Source organism: Hippoglossus hippoglossus, chromosome 16 (genome assembly GCF_009819705.1).
Source record: "Hippoglossus hippoglossus isolate fHipHip1 chromosome 16, fHipHip1.pri, whole genome shotgun sequence".
NCBI lineage: Eukaryota > Metazoa > Chordata > Actinopteri > Pleuronectiformes > Pleuronectidae > Hippoglossus > Hippoglossus hippoglossus.
The window spans coordinates 5,827,030-5,852,754 of NC_047166.1; the positions used below are offsets into that span (position 1 = coordinate 5,827,030).

General features: G+C 45.0%; 2 protein-coding genes across 2 annotated transcripts in view; one reads left to right on the plus strand and one right to left on the minus strand.

The window, feature by feature from the left end:
• LOC117777400 (hemicentin-1-like) overlaps positions 1 to 25,725 on the plus strand; it is a 1,765,934-nt gene that overhangs the window by 625,200 nt on the left and 1,115,009 nt on the right. The window lies entirely within an intron of this gene.
• On the minus strand, positions 183 to 16,196 carry si:ch211-107n13.1 (uncharacterized protein LOC798535 homolog). Its single transcript, XM_034612206.1, is given in 6 exon segments — positions 183 to 1,461; positions 1,464 to 1,494; positions 1,496 to 2,205; positions 2,208 to 2,508; positions 2,510 to 3,474; positions 16,077 to 16,196. Coding segments are annotated over 5 exon segments (1,344 nt in total). The 5' UTR covers positions 2,750 to 3,474; positions 16,077 to 16,196; the 3' UTR covers positions 183 to 1,399.

Below are 25,725 nucleotides of genomic sequence, written 5' to 3' on the forward strand. Positions count from 1 at the left end.
AACATTGTGAGATTTTTGGGCGTTTTTCAACATTTTCGTTAATTTCTCTGAGAATAATTCATTGATCTTGATGAACAAAATCAGGCAGATTTTTGTAATTTGGTGGTGGATCCAATAGAAATCTGGTAAATCTAGTTTTATTATATTTTTCTAAGTTTTTCTGAAACTTCTTTTGTGGGATTTAAATTCTCTCTGTTTCTATGTCTGTTTTCCAAAGTCCAGTTTTGCTCTCGGCTGCAGATCCATAGCTAACGGAACCGGCATGTTATCTGTGTTAATCAATAACTGTGTCACGAGTGATTATTGGACAGTGTATACAAAATAAAGAATTGAAGAGGATGAGATGATCAGGACGCGGCTCCTCACCCTCCAAGGTGCAGGTGCTGCTTTGAATCCAGCTCAGTGTGGAACGTAACATGTGATGAATCTCTGTGTATCTCATGTCTGTCGTTTCCTCTCTCCCTGTCCACTTCAGTGCATTAACAAACCCCACAGGGGCGCCTCGCATGTTCCAACGCCCTGCGTTTCATGAGTAAAAAAAAAAGAGCAACACACACACAAACTGAACTGGGACAGATTCGAATGAGGTACTCACGGTTCACTTCACACTCACACAACAGTTTTCCAGTTAAAAAAAAAAACGTAGCTTAGTGGTTTTCCATTTTAAATTAAGGGAGAGTGTTAAACCGTGTCCACTGTGTCCACTGACGGTCACAGGGCTGATTTCAGATCAGCTCTGAATAGGGTTGTGTCAATAACTGAATATAGAAGCTACACATGAGAAGACGAAGATGTCCGCTCCACAAACACACACCCACACATACAGACACAAAAACAATTTGCAGGGGAAAAATGGTTTCCATTCGCCAGTAAGGTCCTTCTTCACCCACACAATACTTCTTCCATAGGATCTATAAATACAATATATCAATTTGACACAAGATAACTGGGAGCAGTCACTGTCCTCTCATTTAAAGACACAGTCTCTTTGGAGTCGGGTGAAGGTATCAATGTGCCATGGAACGAAACAAACCCTGGATCCACTCTAATTGGAAATAAAAAATAAAAATCACACTTCTCTGGCAGCTTCGCCCGGCAAAGCTCGGTCGCTTTCACTTGCTTTGCCTCTCGCAGCTCAAAAATAGAAGCAAATTCTTTTTGTCCCTTTCGTTTTGCATTGGAGCAATGTGGCCTGCTAATTACAGCCCGTTCCAAACGTTCATTTTTCAGCTCAAGTGAATTTTACTTTGGGTTTGTGGTACATTTCTGAGACAAATTCTCCACAAAGGGTAAAAGAAAATACGACAAGAGATGATTCAGATAGAAAACTCATGTTTGGCCTAAAAATACCACCGGCAGATTCTCAGCACTCCATGGCACATGGCTCCTTGTCCTTGTTCTAAACAGTCGACTCTTTGGGTCCCTCTCTAGCAGCGTTCTTGCAGCCATAAAGCCACTTATGACCCGAGCGTTTCTCTCGATGATCGACACACCCGGTGGGAACCTGCTCAGCCAGCTCCTCCTGGAACAGGCCGTCTCCCGAGTGTCGGGAGAACTCGCTGGGCTCCGAGCCGCCGCAGCTGCGGAGGGCCAATGAGAGTGTGTCTATGGAGCTGGCCCCGGAGAGGAAGTTCTCCCGACCCAGACGCTCGATCATGTCGATATCCAGCCCGCAGAAGTCAAAGAAATGCTCCTGCTCCGATAACGCCACAGAGCAGCGCAGACGCATGTCCGACTTGGAGCGATGCAACTGCCCAAACCTCCTCCTGGGGGCTGGTGGCGGAGACGCCCGCTTCCACGGGTCATTCTCGTCATCATGGTCGGTTGAGTGGTTTCCATTGGTGACGCCGTTGTTTATCTCCTCACTGGCACTATTTGAAAATCCATCCTTAGTCCATTCAAGTGTGCAGCTGAACCCAGGACTAGGGATCGAGCCCGGGCTGCGTTCTTGGTCCGTTTTACTCGACCTCCGGCTCCCGGGTCCACCATCCACTGTGTCTTTGTCATTGGTCCAAGACATGCGGGAGTCTCCATCGCGTGATGGTGCTTTTTCTTCACCGATCACCATTTTCTGAATTCTGCCTTCACCTCCGCTACTCTTTTCCCTCATGGAGCCCTGAAAGAGGCGCCGGACAAAACTGTATCCCTTCACTTCCACGTTATTGTTCTCTCCCACTGCCGCACCACTGGGGCTTTTGCACTCTTCTTTTGCCGGTAGATGAGGAGCGAGTCGGGCCTCATCATGCGCTTGCCAGTGCTTCTTCTGAGCACCGGGGCGCTGTGTGGTGCTACGAAGGTGTTATTCCCCGGTGTCCTGGGGCTTGGAGGCATCACTTTGGTCACATTGCTCCTGTTACGTGTCTCAGTGTCGAGAGAAGTCCGTCTGTTCTCCTTTCTGGAGTCATCGTTTTCATTTTCATCTCGTGAGGTGAAGGAGCGTGAGAGTGTGGAGAAGGGGTGTTGGATGAACAACGCGGGGGGAAGATGAGGGGTCAGGCTCCCGGGGTTTGGCAACACCTCGCCGGTGGGCTGCGGGTGGCGGCGTCGCACAGGGAGACAGCACGGGCTCCTGCTTAGTGTTGATCACCTGCTGGCTCTTCACATATTTGGCTTTGTCCGCCTCCAGCCTCTCCACCGCGCTGATCGAGCGACCATGACCACCGCCGTCAATCTGCCGGCGCAGGTAGTCCGGACCCTTGTTGAGGAGCCTCAGCGGAGAGGGGGATCCAATCGGTGTTAGGGGTTTCATGTTGACTCACCGAGCAGGGAAAGGCATCAAAACTGCAGCCGCTCGATGACTCACCCTTTTTCCAAGAGACTTCTGTTTGGCCCTGGAAGATTTGAACCAGTGAGGGTGTTTGAAGAGGTTTTTTAAGGCGAGGAAACGGTCACATTCCGGTTCTCACAGCTCTTGAATCCTCCTTGAAGGGTAATAGATAAGCTGCAATTCAGGAGACCGCAGAGTCCAAGTTTGTCGTAACGTCGTCTATAGATAGCAAACAGTCTCTTTGTTGGGCCCAGACAAATTGATATCTCTATCCAGTATTTACACAGGCATTTGGGGAGGAAGGCAGGGCACAGGGAAGTGCTTTTTTTGTCAGCCAGAGGCTCTCCAAATGAGACGCTCTCTGCCCACAGCGCAGCAGAAATAACTCACAGGGAGCACTTTGGAAGGGTTGAATTTTTCCTCCCCCCCACTTTTCCTTCTCTCTTTTCTTTTTTTTATCTCCCTACAAACACCCTTCACTGTTGATCTTTTCGGTGACAGCTGCCCGGAGAAATTAGATATAATGGCCTCAAATATTTGCTCTGTGCAGACTGTCTGAGGGACACTGGGTCAAGACTTTTATTGTTTGGCGCCCGTCGTGGTTGAGGTGACCTGCGGGTGGCCGGCACCAAGGCACTTGGCTCGTTGATGGACGGATTGGGGTGTTGCAGATCTCGACTTCGTCCTCACCTCACCTGGGCGGATCCCTGAGAGAGAAAAAGACACACAGAAAAAAAGTGGTTTTAGTTGGAAGTGCTGCTCTCCAGGGCGAACAGCAGAGACCAGATGGCAGGCGGAACAGTGTTCCCTCAAGCCGCGCTCAGATCGTGCCTCATCTAAAGCTGGAGGGAGTCGCATGTGCAGAGCTGACATGTAAGCATGTTTAATGACCCTCACGCTTAAATGCGTACATATTAAATACAATATGCAGACTATTTTTAGACATGCACGGTAGCTGACACTCTAAATCAACAGTCTTTGAGTAAACGGGTAAGAGTTCAAACACAGGTTCAAAGAGTTCAACACACGTTAGCATGTTGCTAGAACATTTAATCCAGAAATCAGATTTAAAAACCACCAAGCACACTGCTGCACTGTTTCCTGTGCAAGAAAATCTTTTGTGTCTGGCCCTAAGCAACCATTTCTGTTTATTTAAAATGTTGTCTAGCCACCTATTACAGCAGACAGCAAACAATGACAGGATGATGACATATCTGTCTCCATCCATTCTGCACAGGAAGTTGTAATTTTCTTCCCAAGGACACGGACAAATGTGTCAGTTCGTTTTTACAGGTGACATATGATGCTGATTCAGTTTCCCTTTCCTCCAGTGTTTTATGTCTCTTCTGTCTATACGAAAGTTCTGCAAAATTAAAAAGCCCCAAAAAGTCACACTGCTACAAGCAAACCATCTTGGTGTTTTATTCTTCTTTCACAACTTTGCACTGACATCAACAAGAAGCTACAATATCTTAACTTGCAGTAACTGAGCTGTGTGTGTATCTGACCTGTGTAAAGTTTTAAACAAATGTCTCCACTGAAAATCAGGCCTCCTGTAATTTAAACAGCTTCAACTTTAACAGCTTGAGTAAAACCGATGCACGTCTGCGGCAGTAAACTCTTTCATAGTCACAGTTAAACAGCTTGTTCTCCAAATTAACAACCAATAACTAAACTTAAATGAAACTTTAAACCTACGACATTGATCCATTCCCATTCAGTGCTATGCTCGACGAAGAGAGACGCGTTTCATATACCTTAAGTTTTCACGCTTTACAAAGATTTGTGAGGGGGAGGGGGGGGGGGGGTGGGCTGCATGTGCCTTTAACAGGATAGGCTTCACCCGAGGAGTATTAATAGGCTGAAAACACCCCAGCAAGGTTATCGTATGTCTATGTATGTGTGCATGTATATGTGTGTATGTGCATATCGTCACAGGTGTGTTTGTGTATCTGCTCTAGTTTAGCGGCCGAGCCAATGTGCATGTGAGAAGAAGAGGCTTCCCTGTAAATGCACAGTTACAGACTGTGGAGCGTCTCTGTTGTTCTGCAGAAAAAAAGCTTGTGAGTGTCGACCATGTGCACATGTTTAAAACTTGAAGCTGTCCTAAATACCCAGAGGCACAGGTGGAGTCTGTTTTTTATTCACCTTCCTTTCAAAATGTATAAAGAGTCCATCTGGAGAGATGAATGCTCCTTATTGTGTGCGAGACAGCAGGAGGGTGTTCCATCGTCGTGCTTACAGTTCCCTCAGGTCCGCTGCAAGTGTTATCTAATGCTATTATAGCTTTTCCTCCACATTGGGTATAACAATGAACAACCGTGCTTGACAGGAAAAAGGATCCATATGTCGGAAACAGACACAAGAAAACTTGCGTCCCAATGTACACGTCTTCCATCTTATACTTAGACACGGCCTTGATTTAGAAGATAGCAAACAAACAGCTGAATGATGAGTAAAGAAAACATTTAAATCCCCTGACACTCACAGTGTGAATTAAACTAAACGAAACTATGGCATTAATTAAAAGGAAAATAAAACATTTTATATTCTCAATTTAGTGGGACTTTATTTTTTAAAAGTAGAAATATTCTGCCACTTAAGCTGCTTTCAAACATCAGTGAAGTCCAGACACTATCCAGAGAGTCCTGCCTATCGCTGCTCCTCCCAGACGTCACCCTTCACCTGAAGGTTCTGGATATTTTCCAGTTGTTGTGAACACGTCTGACCCAGAGACAGAGAGAGATCATTTAACTTGAGTGTAAGAATCCTGAGACAGTGAGACTTCTTCTCTTGTTTGGGACTCGATAGCAGATTCAATGTTGTGCGGAGGCAGCAGAGAGATGGTTTCAGTTTAACCGTTATCTTCTACTTCTACTAAATCCTAAACAGGAGAAAGTGAACTTATTTCACTTTTACTCTCTACTTTCATTTAGCCTCCACCACACCCCGCACAGACCAGGCCTGTCAAATGGCAAACAACTATAAATTAACTCAGGCGACAAGGCAGCTTTTCCAGATGTCGGGCTGTCGACCATTGTTTGGGTAGAGTTCCGGAAAAAACGTCTCCCAACAGGTGTGTGTGGGGGGGGGGGGGGGACGAAAAGGACACGGAGCGGGTATAAAACAAGAAAATGGGTAGAAAATCTGGAATCGGGGTTATGGTGCAAAGGCTTGGGGGGGGGTTATAGGGTGTTTTATTGGACAACTTTCTTCCGGGAACAGTTCAAAATGAAAAAAAAGTGGCTGGCTAATACTATCGAAGCGTTGAAGGAGATTATCGCCACGGGAGCCAAAACAAAGCCATTAATCCTGATGTTGGCTTTCCATGGAGGGGGGGGGGGGTGTTAAATATATATGGATACAGGGACTGTTAATCCCCCAATCAGCCAGTATTCATAACCTTGAAATCCATAACAACTTGGGAACGACACGGATTTGACCTACTTCTAAAGTATTTATGTTTTTCCTCGGTTCTATTCTTGATGGTCGCGTCGTTCACAACAACAAGAGCTTGAAGGAATCCAGCCAGTCTCAGGGGTTATCTCTTGCTCCGAGTGGTATCTCTCTCACACACACACACACACACACACACACACACACACACTCACTCACCCACACAGTGACTCAGCTGGGATTCGCGTGAGAACAATAGCCGCCATTAGCTCCATTGTACATAATGAGCCAAATTAGTACCCAGCACCTTCTCCTGTGATCTGGAGGCCTGTGAAGAGTGTGAGGAGGCCGGGGAGTCTATCTCCTCTCCCTCCTCTCCCTCACTGCAGGTCGTCATTAACCTCTCAACTCCTTCCCCTCTTTCTCATCTCCTCGGTGAACCCGCGCCCACACGAGCACCCTCTCTTTCCTGACGCTACCTAAACTTGTGCCTCACTCCCCTGCACTCCCCTGCACCGCTATTCATCTCCCTCCATCTCCTGTACATGCCACAGGGCCTCCTTACCCTCCCGTTTCCCCTCCCCGCTCTATCGCTCTCTTCCTGTGAACGTACCCTCTCTCTATCCCTCTGCATCTCTCTCTCTGTTTTTTCTCCATTTGCAGTATCTGAGAGCAATCCTCTAAAGGTTCTGTTCAGCTTGGAACAACATGTTTGTGTTGCTTTTTCCAAAGATGCCTGACTTTATACTGACAGTGTGGGTAACCTACTTTCTTACTGAAGTACGTCTTGCACAGACCCGAGGCGGCGGCGTTTCGCCCAAAGAGAAACACGAAAGGTCACATTTTGATGAACACACTCGGACAGAAGAAGATGAACAATTTGTGCAAAAAAAAAGCAACATGAAAATATATTTTTCTTTTGGAAATTCTCGACAGTTAAAACCTGATTCATCTACTTCTCTTTAAAGAGATTTTTCAGGCCTTTATCGACTGGACAACAAGCATCCAGGTCGGAATCGAACCCGCGGTCTCAAGCCTCCACTCATCGTAAAAACTGGAGTTTCTGAGTAGACACTGTGTTTTCCAGGTATTTTTGTCTTGAGGATTTCTTTGTTTCGTAGTATAGATGAATTTCACAATTTGACAGTAATTGACAGTCTCTGGTTATTGTAAACAGGGTGAATAACATGACCAACTACTCAACACTGACATATGTTGTCAACTGCGATGAACCTTAAAAAAAACCCTCAAAAGCTCCACACGTCCACAAGTGAACTCCGAGACACATAACGCACCAAAAATGCAAAACAACACCAACTGTAGGTTTATTAGATTACTGCGTTAAGTGTCTGACCCTCTTACACAACTTCCATCTCTCTGTTCTTTTAATAAACCTCCTCTGTCTGTCTCGCTGCCCTCTCTCCATCTTCCCTCCCTCCCTCCCTCGGGTCCTCTGCGTGGAGCAGATAGTCCGGCCTGCAGGGGAGGCTTAACAAGGCGCCCCCGTGCAGCTAAAGAGGAACCAGATGTCTTGAGCTCCAGCTACATCAAGATGCTCAGACGGCCCCGACACCGACCTGTCATGGGAAAGGGGCCGTGTGCTTCAGTCGATTTGGGCTATAAGCTGCATTTGACCCTGTGAGAACGAGCAGGTCACGTTCAGAGTTTTGCTATTGATTATAATGTCACGCCAACGCAATGAAACGATGCAGACCTGCTTATTTTCCTGATGTGAGAAAAGCTAAACACACACACACACACACACACACACACACACACACACACACACACACACAAATCCGGGAACTATTTGTTTGCTTTAACGCAGCCCACAGAAGAATAACTTCACCGGGCGTATCCAAGGAAACTCAAGCCCGCCTCGGATCAGGAGGCTAGAGGAAGTTCCAGTGTGAATGATGTGTTCAGTGCAGTAAACACAAGATAAGAGGTTAATAAACCGATGAGGACCACCTTTGAAGCTCCTGGGAATGTATCCAGCACGCTTACCTGTCAAATTAATCTTTTCAAAGAAGAGATGCATCTGCTGCCCGCGAGGAGCCAACTGGCCGACCATAAATATATTCCCCCTTTTTGCATTTCTCACTTTCTACACACCAACATCTGGCACCACCATTAATGATGCCAAACAATTATCACTAATGGACTGAGGTTTCTGGACGTTCAAACATTAACCAAGGCTCATTCAGAGACATCGGTCCTCTGCAGTGTGAATGTGGAGCATCTGCCACTAATGAGCCCTGATTCATGACTCTGTCCGGTTCCAACACAGACAACAGGCCTCAGGAAGTCTGTTAAGGGGGCTGGATGAAGACAAGGAGGTGTCTTCTTCTTTACCCCGAACAAAGAGGGACCTGCCTTTCTTTGCATTATTAATGGCTGACAACAAAGAGGCCTCCTTCAGGTCTGCAGATAAATCTTGACCTGGTTGCTCTGCCTCATTAGCCAGGGAGGGGAAAGGGACAAACAACGCGATGACAATAAAATGTAAAAGCCGGAGCCACGGGACACACGCCGTCCCCTCAAAGGCTGCGGCCAATTGTAAATCCCATCACCATTGTTGCCGTTGGATCTACGGTTAGAGGCTACCTATAGGGGCCTTCTCCACATTCATGCTGAGCAGCAGTGGGGCCACCTGGGACGACTTAAAGAGACCCCCCCCCACCCCTGATCTTAACAGACCTACTCCCAGACTGTAAAATGGACAAGATGGGCTCTTGGCTCTCTGCTGGAGCTCTTTTGTTATTCAAAGCTAATGACTGCAGGGACAGCTGAGGACTGGAGCCACGCACCAAAGGGGCCGAGTCAGTGCAGACTTTGAGATGAAAGTGATAAGGTACTGTACCACTCAGCGACCTGCTGGGTCCACGTACAAGCACATGTCAATATTAGCTGAGAATGAAGGTCAAGCATTAAATGAGTGACGTCTACAAAGGCAGGAAGTACTTTCTATATACAACAACACAAAGTATAAACCTCTTATGTAAAAATTCCCATATTCTTTGATTTTGAAATTACAAAATTAAACTGATAACACAACGTATCTTAGCAGGATTTAATTAAAGCAATTAGCATTAGATTTTAGAAGCTGCTTTACCATGCGATAGTGGACCTGTTACAGCCATAGTAGTGTACGTCAGGTCTTTATCAACATCGTAACACCCATGCAGTGCTAACAGATAAAGTCTGCTGAGATAACACGGTCACATTTATTCTTGCATTTATCAACGGACTGGGCTAGTTCCCTTTTCTTTCTCAGCCCGGGGCTCAGGAAGAGAGCTGCTGCAACTGATAACTGAGCAGCTCTGACCTATAAAGTTTTATCAGCCTCTATTTACTTTTTTCAGCGACAGCTTTTTTTAAAAGCAAAAAGACGTGCACACAATGTTTAATAAAAGTCTAGACTCAAACAGCCCAAAACAGCCAAATGACGATAAAGTCAATCATGCAAAGGCAAACTTCAGATTACATTTTGCCATGAGAGGATCAGATTATCTCTCCACCAGGTGCACGCCACCAGGGAACTTAATAATTCATCTCCTACGCTAACAGAGAGACACCTGAAGCAGCCGCGACGTCCAGGAATGTTAAACCCGCCTGCAGTACCTCACTGTCGATGAGTGAACTGTTGGAGGAGAACTCGTAAACGTATAAGGAGATGACGAAATACCTGGATCCTCATGTGGGAACTGTAAAGAAAATATATCATCAAAGCTAAACACAGACAAGGATCCAACAGAGGGGGGGGGATGTGTGTAACGTAGTTCTGCTCCTTCTCTTACTTGTTTTGTTCAGCCATTTTTATTAATTATTTAATAAGTGCTCTCTGGGGAGTGGCCGACTTGTGATAGGACTTTTCTAATATAATTGTAATGTTGCGTTTTGGCCGGAGTGGATCAATTACACCAATAAAAAATGAATCTCCACATATAAGTGATGCAAAAATAATGTTTTGTCACAGCTACAATCAATCTACTTCAAATTAAATGACAACTATTTGATAATAGATCAATCACTAGCTACAAAAATCACAGGTTTGTATTGTAAAGAGCCATACAAATAAAGTTATTATTATTATCTTTAAGGCCCCCCCCTCCAGATAAAGCCCATAGTGCTCTGATTGGCCAGCTGACTCACTCTGTTGTGATTGGTCAACGACTTTCAGCGTATGTGGGAAATGTCGGCCTCCGCTCTCGCTCTACCTGACTTTGTTTGGTGCCAGACAAACACGCTCGGCTTTCATTGGGAAAATAATGTTGCAGCCTGTTAAACTCTTACACTGGATGAAGTCACAGTGTGCAGTGTGTCACGTGGCTGTGTGTGTGTAGGAGGAGACGGTGCAGTGAAACAGTATGTGGGAGACAGTTTGTACACAAAGCATCCAGATCTGGACGACATCCCAGCTCTGGACAGCTTCGTTTTGTAAATCCCGACCACGGCTGACATTTCAGTTCACGTGACCAACGAGACAAACTGCACTGACCCACCGTGTGTCTGCGGCACTGCTAACGACTGGGAATGCACTGGGCAACTCAGGGTAACGCACGCACCTCCCCAAAAACAAGCCCCGTCCCGAGGCTGTTAATACAGAGCGGTGCAGAGGCATAAATCTGGGCACATCCCTCAGTCTCCCGGAGTCTTGAATTATGGAGGCCTGTTCTCACACTGTGAACCCTCATTACACTCTCAGCTGGTGTGAATGCTCCGAGAGAGACAGCTCCGTCTGGCCGGGTGCCAGATGTTTTATTTCACCAGGTCGGCACATTTTTCAACTCTGCCAGGCGAGTGATAAAAGACGCTTCAGTGGATAGAGTGTAAAGAGAAACTCAAATGTCAAAACACAGTCAGTGGTGGTAAAGTATTCACCTACAGGCCTGCTTTTGAGATGACGGCAATATCCTGAAAAACAGGGATGTGAAGAGCCACTCGAGAGAAAACTTTTAGATCGAGGATGGAATGAAAAGCTGGACGTCATCAGAGAGACAGAAACGTAGTGTAACATCTGCGTAACCCCCCCCGCCCCCCCTTCTCACACAGACAATTAATACGTTATCGTAAACACATGTTGCTGATGTCAACAGTAAAAAGGTTAGCACTGACTTGTGAGGACATGTCACGGGTCTGTTTGGGGTTGGTCGGGGCTTAGAGCTGCTCCAGCTGTGCTGTGTCCCCAAACACTGGGTCATCTGCGGCCGCGGTGCCAAAGTGCACCCAACCCATTGTGTTACTACTCCCTCTCCAGCACTCAGCATGTGCCAACATTGATTCGCCCTCCGGAAAACAAAGCTGGGCGAGTTTGATCGAGTTCAGATAGAGTGTGATTCCTGATGAATTACAATACTCAACTTACCCTTCATGTACAGACACGTGGGAGAAATATTGCAGCTATTTATTTGCATCATCCAAAACTGATAACTGTAGATTTCGGCTTTGGAAAAAGTATCAAATCGTATCAAGGTATGTCTATTAAAATAACTATGCATGACTCACAGAATCCTTTCTTGTGATTTGGTGGAAGTTTCTTAGGAACAAACTAAGCTGCTAATAAGAGACTGATCTGTAAAATGAAGGTGAGAAATGTACTAGTGCCTAAAAGTCCAAATTCTTTCACGTGAATTACAGACACACTTTAGACCGTTTCGCTTTGGGCAGTTTATTGTGTGGACTCAAGTTTGAGATAGCTGACAGCACACTGTAGGCTAACATGCTAACGTGCAGCCAGAGCCATGTAGAGAGTGTGTTGCGACCAGAGTTAAATGTAATGTACATGCGGTGATGTTTATGTTGCAGATGTTTTAGTACAAAGCTCAGGCTCGGAAATGCAGGTACCCAACCCTACTTTTTACCAATCGGATCTTTGAACTTGTCTTGTACTTGCTAATGCAGGAAATACATTCCTGCAAGTTTACCAAGACAATGCCGGATGAGTCCTGAACTTTCAGTGTGAATAAATCAAAATCCAACCCTGATCTCTTGCAACCCTCCAAAAAAAACAAAACCTCAAACCAGACTCACATCACGACTTCTCCCAAAAAACAAAACCTCATGAACAGCGAAACATCCAAAAGTCTCTCTCACAAAGACCCTCGCCTGAGCTCTTCTGTTTTTCCCCGCTGCCATCTAAGCTTAGCTGTTAACCTCCGCTGAACCTGCCAGCTGTCTTCTCTCATTACCGATCGACCGACCTGCTTCCCCGCAAACAGCCCCCCGAGTGCCACGGAAAGAGACCCTTTCGTTTGTGTCCCACTTCTGCCTCCAACCCCCATCCTCTCCTCCCTCGCTCCTGTCAGAATCAGACAACATCTGGAGGAGCCCGGAGAGTCCGCCGGAGCTGCGTTGATGGTCTCCTCCTGCGTCGGAGGGGAATGTCCGGGGCCTGTGTCGTCTTCCTCACGGTTGAGCGGACACAGCGCGGCGCGGCTGAGTGTGATGAGATGTGGCAAAGCTACAGAGGCGCCCGGTCGGACTGTGAACAATTACGGGGATGTGAGAGCAGTGGGGAGAAGGGGGCGGCTCTCACAGCTGTCACACACACACACAGGGAGCTGTCAGGAGATGGAGATCTGTCAAATCATGTTTCATGATTCCATCGCCCACAATAAATTATGGATTGAGTTATGAGCCGGTGGAGGTGAGCGTGACTTAACAGCAGAAAGTGACTCAGACCGAGGCAGAGCATGACAAGACAGATTATGTAAAAAATCACATCACTTAAAATTTTATTATAAACGTGGTGGAAAATTTTGATTCCTCCAGAGTGTGGCGGTGTAAATCCTCCAGGAAAGATAAGCCAGCAAGTAAAGGTCTCACTCAATGAAGCTACTGAAAAATATGTCTTTGCTCATCAAATGATCAGTTCAGTGAATATGATTCCACACTCCTGTGTTTACAAAACAGGAGAAATACTACCCTGGTCTACAGATGTTAGGTCTCACTTCTCAGTCCTTTGTGAGCGGGGGGGGGGGGGGGGGGGGGGGGGGGAATTAGTTTATCACAGGGTGTCGGTCTCAATGTGTTGTTTTGGTGCTCGATTGGAACTGAGACGCTGTGACTTTTTGACAACTTCGTCCTCTTTTTTCAAACGACTCTTCCTGAAAAACGCTCGGTGAGGAAGTTCCCAGAGTCCGGGGGCACAAAGGCCCGAACGAGGCGACAAGGAGCAATAAAGCTAAATTATAAGCCCGACGGTTTGTGTGTGTGAGCGTTTGAAGTCCCGCGAACGTCAAATGTCTGACACCAGCTGCTGTTCGGCAACACACACACACACTCCCTCACTGCAGTGCCAGGGGGAAGATGATGTCATTAGCAGGGTACATTTTCCCCTCTAATTAGAAACTCGAGCTTCCTGCCATAACTCGGGGGTCTCTACGTGCAACCATGCAACAAAACGGGATTAAACAGAACAAATGTTTGACGTCCTGCTTGTAAGGTTCTGCTTTCAGGAAAGTAAAACCACGCCTCGAATGTGACTGTGGTTCGGCTGAACTTTAAGTGATAAGAAACACATGAGCGGCCCATTGTGAGCGAGGGCCGCGAAACATCCTGCGGCTTCCGCTTGGTCTCCGTGATGTGGCTCAAACCAATCAGATTATATGTATTTTGGAGTCCCCAAAAAAAAAAGTGTTGAGAAAAGACAGAAAAAGGGGGAGAAAATTGGAAAATAAAAGACTAAGAGAAATCCTGGTTTACCATTAAACCCCATAAGATATGCAACTCTCAGACCTGAGCTCCATCGGGTCGATGATAAGGCAGATTCTGAATGGATGGCTGCAATGTGGTGAGTGCATAAGGAGCAAAAACTAAAGTGTCTAAGAAGTCGTGAGGTCAACATGAATCTGCAGGTCACTGTCTGCTAACTGCCTTCAGTGGACAGTGATGCGCCATCATCATCATCGATATCCCTGCCGCTGCTAGAGGCCTCGCGGGAAGACACAGACCTAAATTACAATTCATTTAGTCAGGCTAATGATGTCAGGCGTCCTGTCAACACCTCAGACGGCGGCTGCAGCGAGCAGCTCTGCGCCGCCGGGCTCGGCTCTGTGAGGGGAGGAAGGTTGTTCTCCTCCGCTCTGCTGGGATCTGCATCAAACAGCAGCCGCATTACAGCTGGAAAATTTGCATGAATCAGGGGGAGCAGAAGAAAGGACTGTTTACGACGGCTTCACGCTGTAATTTCGGCAGGTAGGTATTCGGCTGCAGAGGCATTTTGGATCCCGTGTTTGAACATGCGCAATATGAAGGATTGTGGGTGTTTAATATGATTCGTGACTCATTTCAAATATTGGACAAGGATGCAAGCCAGGTCAGATCTGAGGGATTCAGGTTTTAAAGAAAAACAATAAAATTTAATCGAGCAACAGCAGGGAGGAGATGGATCTAAATCTACCTTCTAGCAATTCATTACAAGTCGTGCATAACCTCTATTCATTTTAATAAGTGCCTTTAGGGCGATTACACCCAAACAGTCGCTTTATATCGCAATAGTTTATCTTTTAAATTAACAGCTAAGTCCCTTAAGTGCTCAGAGAAATAGGCAAACTCTTCTGCCAGGGAACACTGAGTCGTACAAAGCTGGAGAGCAGCGATTAAACAGGCATCTTGCTGGAATCGGTTCATCCTCCTTTCTTACGCAGGGAACAGAGAGAGCAGGTCTCCCCCTGGAAAGTATCTCTGCCAGTTCATAGTCTGAGCCAAAAAGCGTGACTGAAACCTGCTGCTACTGCTGCTGCTGCTGCACACGGGCCAAACCAACACATGCTCACCTATGAATCTGAGGGTGAGCGTGTTTAGAAGACCTGTGTGGTCTGTTTAGTCTTGCTGCAGAGCTGTTTACGCTCGTGACCCTGCGCTGATCAAACCGACTCGGGAAGCTGCAGCCTTAAATATATCAGAGGGGGTGGGTCAAGGTGGAGTTGACCCTGAGGGCATGTGTTCGCCTCTTTCGAAGTGGGTGGATTACATAATGACCCTCCCCGACTTACTTTTGTTCTTTTGGAAGTTCTCAGGTTACTCTGACTTTAAAAGCCAGGCATGTATTTGTCCATAGATGAGCTGATTGGTAGGAAAATACTTGATTTGATTTAGGATTATGAAACATTTCTTCCCTGATTAGATGTTTAGAAGCCAGAGCCTCATTTGTGCCGTTCCCCTTCTGATCTCATCCAGATGTAAATAGTTAGTGTGCAGGGGCAGAGTTGAGATGAAATAAACCTGCAATCCCCAGGTCGACCGAGCACAGTGGTCAGTCATCGCTCCCTCTCGCACCCTAACCAGAGCCTGCAGGCTTCAACCCTGTAGGTTTACACAGCAGATGATGAGTTGCTGCACTTGTCAGCTTCTTTAAAAAACAGTTTCTTGCCCCAAAAGCCTGGTCTGGTGAACACAGCCTGACATCCATCACAGACACACTGCTGAGGAGAGTTTTCCTTATAGGGCATGGACCATAAACACACCATAAAGATCTCAAGACAAGACTCTTAAACTGACAAACTGAAGTAATCCTGTCGTCATTTTTAAAATGACATACGCCTGCTAGTCCATGGAGTACAGAGGTATACACTTTAGGTATTAACTTGTATCTAATAATATTAATATAAGGATTTTATTCCACTTATAGATGTGGGAAAAATCACCAGAGACTAATAACATATGGAAACCCTTCACTGGTTGAGTTTTACACTTCATAAATGGTCCAGATAACATGTGATCAGTCCATGATGCCAGTTGACGCTGGGGTAAAGCTGGTAAATAGAGCTGCCACATTATGGGATCACTGGATCAATCACTTCAGAACCACAACCACGCACATCGGTAACAGGAAAACTTCACTGATAGTCAATAGTCTCACACAGCTGCTGATTAACACACACACGTTAAAAATGACCTGTTCGCTCACCTCCTTCACTCAGTGGGTCCACGCGTGTTGTGTGTGTGAAATCCAGTGGAGGTGCGTGGAGATCCTGCGTGTGACAGATCCTCTGGTTCAGCGCTGCGCTCTGCGCTCCGCTGGCACAAGGACTGAATGACGCTGCTCCGCGCGCAGCAGCACTGAAGTAAAGAGAGAGAGAGAGAGAGAGGGAGGGAGAGGGAGGGAGGGAGGGAGGGGAGAGGGGGGTGGGCAGGTACGAGTCTGTGTAAACTGACTCCTGTGTCGCCTGCAGGAGCTGATGGAGCTGAGTGGAGCTGGGGGGGGGTCTGTGGATTAAGAACATCATAACAAGGCGGTTTGGTTCTTTAGCTGCTGACGCCTTTTAATATCAATGGGTGTTTAATCAAACAGCCTAAGTGGCAAATAGCCACCTGAAGTTAAAGTAGCAATCGAAACCACTTTCTAATCTACCACAGGCCACTTGTATGGGTTGTACTCTTTTAATTGTTAAGGGAACTACTTTGATAAGACTTTGTGGTTCACAAATAAAGCATTAACAATACAAGACACTATGGGAATAGTCAATATTAAAAAGTTAACCATAGTTAGGTCCATACAACCAATATATTTTTTTAGTAACAACTTATTGCCTTTTAAAAGTTTCACTTGTCCCTGGTGGTCAAAACTTTTTACTTTCATTTAACATGGGATTTTTTTTATATTTCTTTTTTAGTATTAGCTTTTATTATTTCTCCGATTCTAACCTATGTAAAGTGTTTTTAAGTATTGTTCAAAGTGTTATATGAATTTAATGTATTATTATTATTATTATTTGTATTATTATTAATATAATCAAGAATGTATTTACAGTCACACAATCAGCTTTGGCCCTTTGAGCTAAATGCTAATATCTAAATGGTCACTATTGGCCTATGCTAATATTTAACATATTCATCACATGACACCGAAGACACAGTGTTTATCACCTGGCTACTATAACATTTAGTTTCACTCCAGTAAGATAAATGTTTTAAGAATTTGGTCAAATGTTTGTCTTGTTCATGAGAAATCCCCAAAGTCTGATTCATCCTGCGGGGACCAAGACAATCTGCAGCAAATATCATGGTATCCAGTATTTGTGGAGATTTAATCCTGCTGATCTGTTTGAAATGAGTGTTTCATTGATGGTGATTGGTTGATCTCCTTGTTAATTAATGTCAATCAAGACTTTGAATAGTTGACTGATCTTTGGTCTGTGCTTTGATCAGTGTGGTTCTCCAGTGTTTGATTGACAGATCTGAAACAGTCCCACATTATCTCACTGGACTTTCAGCTTCACAATTATTCACACATGATGTGAGCGGTTTACACACTTTCATGTTGTTTAAGTCACATGACGATGGTGAGATAAAAATAACACTTGTGATCATTGTAGCTGACAAACTCTTCCCTGTGCTCCCGTCGGCTGGGATTTCTGTGACTCTGTTATTTTTCCTTCAGTGCTTTAACTGTCACTGCGCCGAACACTCGGAAAAGATGATGTTTGAGCCGAGAACCAACAACCACATTTTGTGTTTCTCTTTCTCGTCCTGTCTCCTCCTGTGTTTTCTCCTCTCGCCCTCCTCCCTTAAACCGCTTTCGTCATAAAATGCAGCTTGACGCGACCGGCTCAGACAGACGGGGAGAGAGAGAGAGAGAGAGAGAGAGAGAAAGAGAGAGAGAGGGGGGGTGGGTGGGTAAAAAGAGAGCGGGATAAAGGAGCGATCCGCACATTTCACGCACACCTGTTTCCCATTCCCAAGCCCATCACTCTTGACGGGGCAGACAGGCCCTGTGAGGAAGCACGGCACAACGAGAGCCACTGGAAATATTTTACTCCGATTATAAACACGCTCCATAACAGAGCCACGTGAGGTTCACATGATCCACACATAGAGAATACATCATGCAAACACACGCATACTCTCGTGTCCGTCTTCGGCTGTGTTGCCCGAGAGGAACAGCGCTCACAGTAAACAGATCAGAGAGGAAGCTCCGAAAGGTCACAGGAAAAGTGTCGTTTCAAGGTTAAATTAAAGCGGTGAAATGGTGAAGATTAAAAATAGCGATCACACTCAGAAAAGCCTTGAAAGATTGCAGGTATAAAAGAAAAGAGGAATGACATCTCTCAAAATAGAAGTTCCTGTTCCTCCAGTTCCAGCAGGCCGTCGATCATGCTACATTTGGGTCTCCTCCACAGTGGAGCCATGGCCGTCCTCGTGCCACATCTGGGGTCAGTAACACGATCTGCTGATCCAATTCCACGACCTCTGACCTCCACGGCTCAGATTCACGGAAGCCACACTTCCTGCCGAGCGCCGTGTGCGAGGTGCTGATGCGACCTCAACCCCGTCTGATGCCATCTTTGCCCCCAGGCGGACATTTCCTTTTCTCCCCCTGCAGCTATGTGACAGTGGATCATCGATGTAGCAGGTGGCTAATTCCTGCAGCACAGATCCTGGTGCCAGTCAGCGGTTTAAGACCCTGTTAACTCGGCGGCGATAATCCTGTGAAAGCTGTGAAAGATCACGCGGCGAGAGGGCGAGGGAGACAACAGGGTTACGTCCTGGGTCCAAAAGGATCTGACATGTTTCAACTGTAAGGGATCAAGTGGGAGTGTGGGTGGGCATCAAGTGGGAGTGAGAGAACTCGCTCACCCTCATATTTAAGCAGACTACACAAAAAAATCTTAATTTCAATACAAATTTCTGTCTATTTTTACCTCCGCCAATTAGTTTTTCACCCCAGTTGTCTGTTTATCAGTTTGTTTGTTTGTTACATGAAAACCAAATAATAATAATAATTCTTAAAGCAAGTTTATCTTATTTGTAAAAGAATGAACTGTCTCAATGTACTGATCATTTTTATATATTTGTTTTAAGAAAGCAACACTTTTAGGCTTAAATAATGATACAACTTTATCATTGTGCACAGACAAAGGCTTCTTCATTATGTATTTACAGATTACATTACAATACACTTTTCACAACTTTGCTAGATCAACAAATCAACCGACGTATGTAATGAAAATAAATAAGTTAAATGAGGCCACATCAAACTTTCTTCACTTAAAAAAAAAAAGTCTTCACTCTCCCAACCTCACTTCAAATTGGTCCTCACAAAGATTGAAGAACCCGAGCACACACACACACACACACACACAGGCTTGTTGATTAATAGCACTTCAAAGAGAGGAAGTCGCTCCGTGGCCGGCTTCCTGCCCCGGCCCATTTTGGACCATTTGCTGGCATCTCTGTTGCTGACGATGGCCTCGTGAGCCATGTGGCGGCCATTTGGAGCCACAAAGGTAATCGTCTGAGGTTCCCATTGATGTAGCAGCACTTTGTCTTCTGCAGGTTAAGTTCAACACCAAGACGCCCGCGGCACCGTGGGCTGCCGTGGTGTTGCTCAAACTTGATGGGGCCCATTTGTCTTGGAGTAAAAAAGGCATTTGGGGTTGGATTGTGAACGGAGTAAAAACTCTACTTGCCCTTGTTGCTAAATATCCCTCTCAGTCTTCCGTCTGTCAGTGTTTTGTCTGCAGAAAAGCAGCGTCTGAACCTGCATCATATACTGTATAATTAGACAAAGCACTGTAGCAATTGTGTCTGGCTTTTCTTTTCACATTTGTGTTGGAGCAAATGTAATTGCTATGTGGATCAGTTTAGATGTGTTTTCCAGTCGTGGAAATGTACGGCGTCCTCATGGAGTCGTAGGGAGAAGAAGGTCAAATCAAATCAACATGTTCCATCACATGCTTCAAGCGAGCGCGCTCTGCCCTTTTCATTATTTGACCATAACAACGTTCTTTCTCCGACTGTACTCAAGTACTTTGAGTTACCTGACCGTGAAAATGTTTATCATTCTTTTGGTAACCAGAACCAGACACTGTAGAAGGAGTCATGCTCACAGTTCAGTAAAGACAACAGTTAAGAACTCTGGCGCTCTGAGCTAAATGCTAACATGCTCACGTTTGGCAGGCATCTTTAGGAGGACGCGGTCTACAGGGACCAGGAAGATCGCTAACTCTGTGGGCCGCATAGACCGCAAAGGCCGAACTGAAATGATATGGTCTGGTCTATAAAGGCTTTCCGTGATGTGTACCATTAGCTGTTTGAGTTGACACTTAAATATTGGACATCTCATCACTTTCTGGCGCCATTACCTCTTTTAAAAATTTTTCTAAATCACAGTTTAATATATTAGCATTCTAACATTTGATAATTACACTGACATTTTAGTTTTGTAGGCTTCTGGTAAATACAAAGTGAAAGGATTCATCCTCTGGAGAACATGATCTGCTCCTAAATCTGTGACATTCCATTGAGTAGATTATCCGAAATGTGAAAATGTGAAAATGCAGCCATGCTGGTGTTTCTAGATGAAGAGACAGAAGATGAGACGATGAAGCTTTGTTGTTAAGATATGTTATTCTGGAGAAAAGTGGTGCACTAACCTCCCAGAAGGCTAGACATATAAAATGTGATGACAGTCTATAAACTTTGTTTTATATATTTTGTAGTCTATTATTAAAATAAAATGCAGACTGTACATTTACTACAGACGATATTTTGCAAATTGTTTGTATGTGAATATGATTTTTAGGCGACTTTCTTTAGTTAATTTCATTTCCGACGTTAATGTATTATTTAGCTCAGAATCCATATGATCTTTTATTTATGATACAGCAGAGTTAGGTTTAAAATTTAAATCTAAACCTACGTTTGCTTCATCATCTGCAGTTGAAGCTCTTATCCATAAGATCTCCTCAGCTTGATGAGGTCTGTACCTGGTGGTTGACCTGAACGTGCTCACACTGGTGATTCCTCCTTTGTTTATTTTGCCCTGTGTGCTGACCTTTAACCCGCTCCCCTCCACACCGCTGCCAGTTACGACGCCTTTTGTTTGGAGTTTACATCTGGTTGAGGAACAGCATGCCCCTGCATTGTTTTGTTTCAGCGCTCGCAACCTTTCTCAGAGAAGAAGGAGGAAAGAGAAGCAAAACAAAGGCGAGAAAGATGTTTGCAAAGTCCTGAACAAGTTTAAGCTGTTGACCTTTGGCTGTTCGGAGGCACATTAGGCCTCATTTTGTTTATCATCCAACGGGCCACAGCAAAAAAAAAAAAAAGTTAGGAAAACTCAAAAACAAGCTTTAAAAAAGTTGTGCCAACTAATAATCTTTCATTATTATGAAAACCTCTTATTTTGAGTTTGACTTCCAAACAATAAAAGTTGAACCTACTTTGAGCAGTTGTCCTGTATTTTAAATAACGTTTAACTAATCTTAACAGCCACTTGAAGTGCTTTCCACTACAAGTCACCCAATCAACACAAACATTGCTTTTTTGGTTAGTGGATGACCCACTACCTCCGGAGCCACTGACACCCGCTTTGTGTGTGTGTTAGAAAATAATTAAGGATGAGGTCAACAAGCCTCAACAAATTCAAACAAACCATTCACCTTTAGTACATCACATTGCACTTAAGGAAAACTAGGAAGATGGCTTAACATGTATTTAAAACCCTTGTATTTTTGTGAAACCCCCTCTATAAAGCTGGTAGACCCCATTCCAAACTTTAATGGGGTGTACTACGGTCTAAATTTCTCTATTTTGTGTTTTGACACCTTACATTATCTATTTAGCAAACTTTACACAAGGAACTTAATAATGTTAGTTTAATAAAATACAACAGTTTGTTCAATAATCCTATTTAAGTGAGCAATTTCAAGTTTTAGTTTTTACTGTGTAAATCCCTGCTCGGTGTGAAGCTCTGTGTTGTGGATCATCTGACATCTCTCTGCACAGCTCGCAGCTCAGTCGTCTTGTTTTCTGAGGAAGAGGGTCACAATATGAAATGAATCCAAAGAGTATGAGGAGAATGGCAGGAATGTGGCGCGGGTAATATTTGGTATTATTAAAGATCAATATTTGTCCAAGTGGAGAGAAAAGCAGCCTCTTCATCCTGTCGAGAGAGAGGGAGACATTCTCTGGGTATTTACAGTCGGCTCAGGGATTCATAGCCTTTGGCTGAACATCTTTCCTGTGGTGAAACAATACCAGACGTGGACGGGCCTCGCCAGAGAAGGAGCTGGCACGCTGCAGAAAGACTTCAGAGGTCAGCGAGCCAAAAGGTCTCCACACAAACAGACCCCAGCCAACACATTTGGGATCGCAGTGAAAACAAACAGTGGAAAATAGGGGATTAGTTTTTGTATGTGGGTTCAGTGTGCTTCAGCTGCGTGATTGGAGAAGCTGTCGTGTCTTGATGGCAGCGCTGACACCTGCAATAATATTCAACACTGTAAAAAGGTGTTTGTTGGAACAAGACTGAAAATGAGTAACAAGTAAATCCAAAACTGTTTTGATCCATTAGGACAATTACAGCTGTGATTAACTTGAACTTTAGTATTAAATCTATGTAATAATCCGTTGGTTACAATGGACTCTGATGTTGACAGGTTCTTACAACTTTCATTATTGGGTAGCCCAAAATCACAACTTTACCTTTAAAGGGTTTTAAAATCTGTGGCATACAACATCCTCTGTCCTTAGACCCTCGATTATTCACAGCAGATACAAGCATCACAATGTCCAGAGAAAATTCTCACCTCTTCGTCCTCCATCTTTAAGGTGAAGTAACTTCAATATGTCTTATTAGACAAAGACACAGAAGCAGCAGTTTTTAGCCAGATTTGATTAAGAATATTCAAAGTTTATGGCTGAAATGTGGATTTTATTTCAGTAGTGAGAGTTTGACTCCATATCGATGTTTTCAGATAGTTTTCTTTTTTGTTTTTGAAAACATGGCTTTAATTGAATGTGGTGCAACCAACATTCTCAGGAAAGTACAAACTCCAAAAGCCCCAAATCAACCCGACATGGGGTGAAAATTAAAAACTCAAAACATAGTTTTTTGGTGTAATGTACATATAAAGTAAATCCTTTGTTTTGTGGCTTTTGAAATGCATCTAAATTATCATGTTTTCTCTTGTTATAATCTCATTGTCACTGGGATTTTAGATTTTATCTCTCACTTCAAACTTCTTCAGGCTGCACAGTTTGGAAAAGACATTAAAAGCATGTGATGGAGGTTTTTCCTCTCCTGCTACTTTTGCCAGAAGTTTGAAAATAGCCAGCCCGGCACCAGAGTATGAATCTGGACAGTCAACGCTTTCTGGAAACAAGACTTCAAAGGTCTCGATCACAGAAGTAAGCGGCAGCCTGCCCGTGCACTCCAAAGGATTCTGCCAAACAGCTGGCACAGAACAGATGTGGATCTAGATCCAGGCTAATCGCCTCAATCTGCGAAAGTCTCTCCCAAGACCGAGCAGCTCAACTCCATGAACTTGGTCCCATCCTACATGAATTGATCTGCACCACCAATTAGCAGCATTACAGCGCACTAAGCAGACCACTTCCGCCCCAACTGTACCCCTACAGCAGAGCAACCAGGTGAAATGGTTTCCACATGTATTAGTGAGGCCTGGTGATGTATGGCTCCTGTGGGCTGGCTAATGAGCTACCCCAAGCATCGGGGTCATCTGGGGGAGATGGTTTGTAGACTTAGCCCTAATCCCACAGTTAGCGGACAAGCTAAACAAAGCATCATCTAAGGAGGGTAATGTTCCATCGGCCTTTCCTGTTGTAATTCAGGATGTCGTCCACTTCTCCGTGGTCCGATAGCTCTCTCTGATTTATCCTCGCCCCCCAGTAGGAACGAGAGGAGCCTCATCACCTGTCCTGTTGCTGAGGTGTTGAGGACGGTAAGTGGCCCTGTGACAGTTGCCATTGTCCCTTTAGGCCTGGAAGTCTGGCCTTCCTTTGTGCGTGTCCCTCAACAGGAGACGCAGACCCATGTAAGGTTTTCAGCCTGCAGGAACACGCATGGCTTCCCTCATATACCTTGTGCAGCGACTTGGCTTTTTGAAGAGCCCGGTGGTCGGATGTGGTTGTCAGCATCTATCTTGTCCCAAAACATGAGACTCTAAGTGGACGAACCCTGCGGCGACGTGAAGCGTGGTGATGTGGCAGAGTTTGCTCATCTCTTGTTTGTTCCCAATTAGGCTCACACAACGAAATCTGTCATTGTGATTTAACCCGTAGCAGATAATTTGGAGCAGATCTGTGCATACTCAGATGACGTTTTTGGTATTAAAGACAGCGAGCAATCAATATAATATAATTTGAAACGTGTGGCAAAGTCAAACATGGTTCATATTTTAATTGATAGAGGCTTGCAACTGTTTGGATCAGCCATGTGTTCTCCAAACATTGCTTCAGTTAACGAGGGTTGAAGTGCAGCAGCTTGCCTCAGCGCCAAAAGCTTTGCACCCAGGTGCCAAAGTGCCGGTTGCCTTTTTGTTGTAAACAGTAACAAGTAAAAAGCATCTGTGCCACGATGTGAGTTGTAATTTAACCAGTGTCCAAATGAGCATGAAACCACAAGTCATGGATTAAGGTCAAAGGTACAGATACGACTGTGTTTTCATTTGAGATTACAGCCATTTATCTGACACATCAGAATTTACAACGTTTTGTGATGTTGGTTGCATTGAGAAAATGTCTGTTTGTTGCTAATGAGATTTTATCTCGAGGGAAACAAATTTATAGTCTCTTGAAAGAAGCATCTTCAACCCAACAAATGGTTCATGTTAACTTGTTCAGCTCCAGCATGTGGATTCTGAGATTTCGTAAGGCGTTTGCCAGCTCTGTGTGCAACTTTGCAAAAGCTTACCATGCTTCTTCTCTTTGGCAAATGTCCCCGTGATTCTGGCAGACAGTGAGCTCCAGTGTTTCATGGCTGTCAGTCACAGAGGTGGTCTTTGTTTTTCACCCTCAAAGAGAAGGGATTTTCCCGCTGCCATCAGCCTTAATTGAAATCACATTGTCCACAGCTATTGGAACCATGGCATGAGTCTTAAAATGACTTTAACTTTGATTAGCCCAGGTCTTTGGATTAACTTGTCCTGTGCTCTTTGATCTGATGGAGCAGGAAGTTTTAGTGCCCCCCCCCCCCCCCCCCTATTAACAGTATGTGGACTGGACCAGGCTTCCCTGAGGGCTGCAGAGAGACGAGAGCGTTATTGGGTGAGACTGAGCGGGAAAGACAGGCCCAGATTGGCAGACACAGTCTGGCTCCAGCCAGGGACAACCTCAGGGTACTGCCATACCTAATGTCACATGGTCATTAACTCAAGGAGCCGCCATTAAACTGGACACAACAGCTTTTGACACCAGGGTCCGACACGCTGACACCCTTCATATAGGACCATTACAGGGACCATTGCCCAATGCACAGTTGTTGACATAAAGGGGAAGTTTGACAAACCTTGAGGGGCAGTGATAAATGCACAAAACACTGCTGCTTGACTTGTGGCTTAATTGTGTAGTTTATTGTGCAGATCATGCTGTGCAGTGATCACAAAGCACAAACGTCGCCTTCCGACGTGAGACACGCTCAGGGAAGGAACCTGGTCTAAACACAATAAACAACCGGATGCATGGCAGCTAAGAGACGGACAGCCTTGAGTTGGAAGGACGCAGATCAGCTGAGAGAGCGACTGTGGCTTCAAACATGTCCAATCTCCATGGAGGGAGCTGCATTTAAACAGGACATTGTTACCTTCCCCAGAATT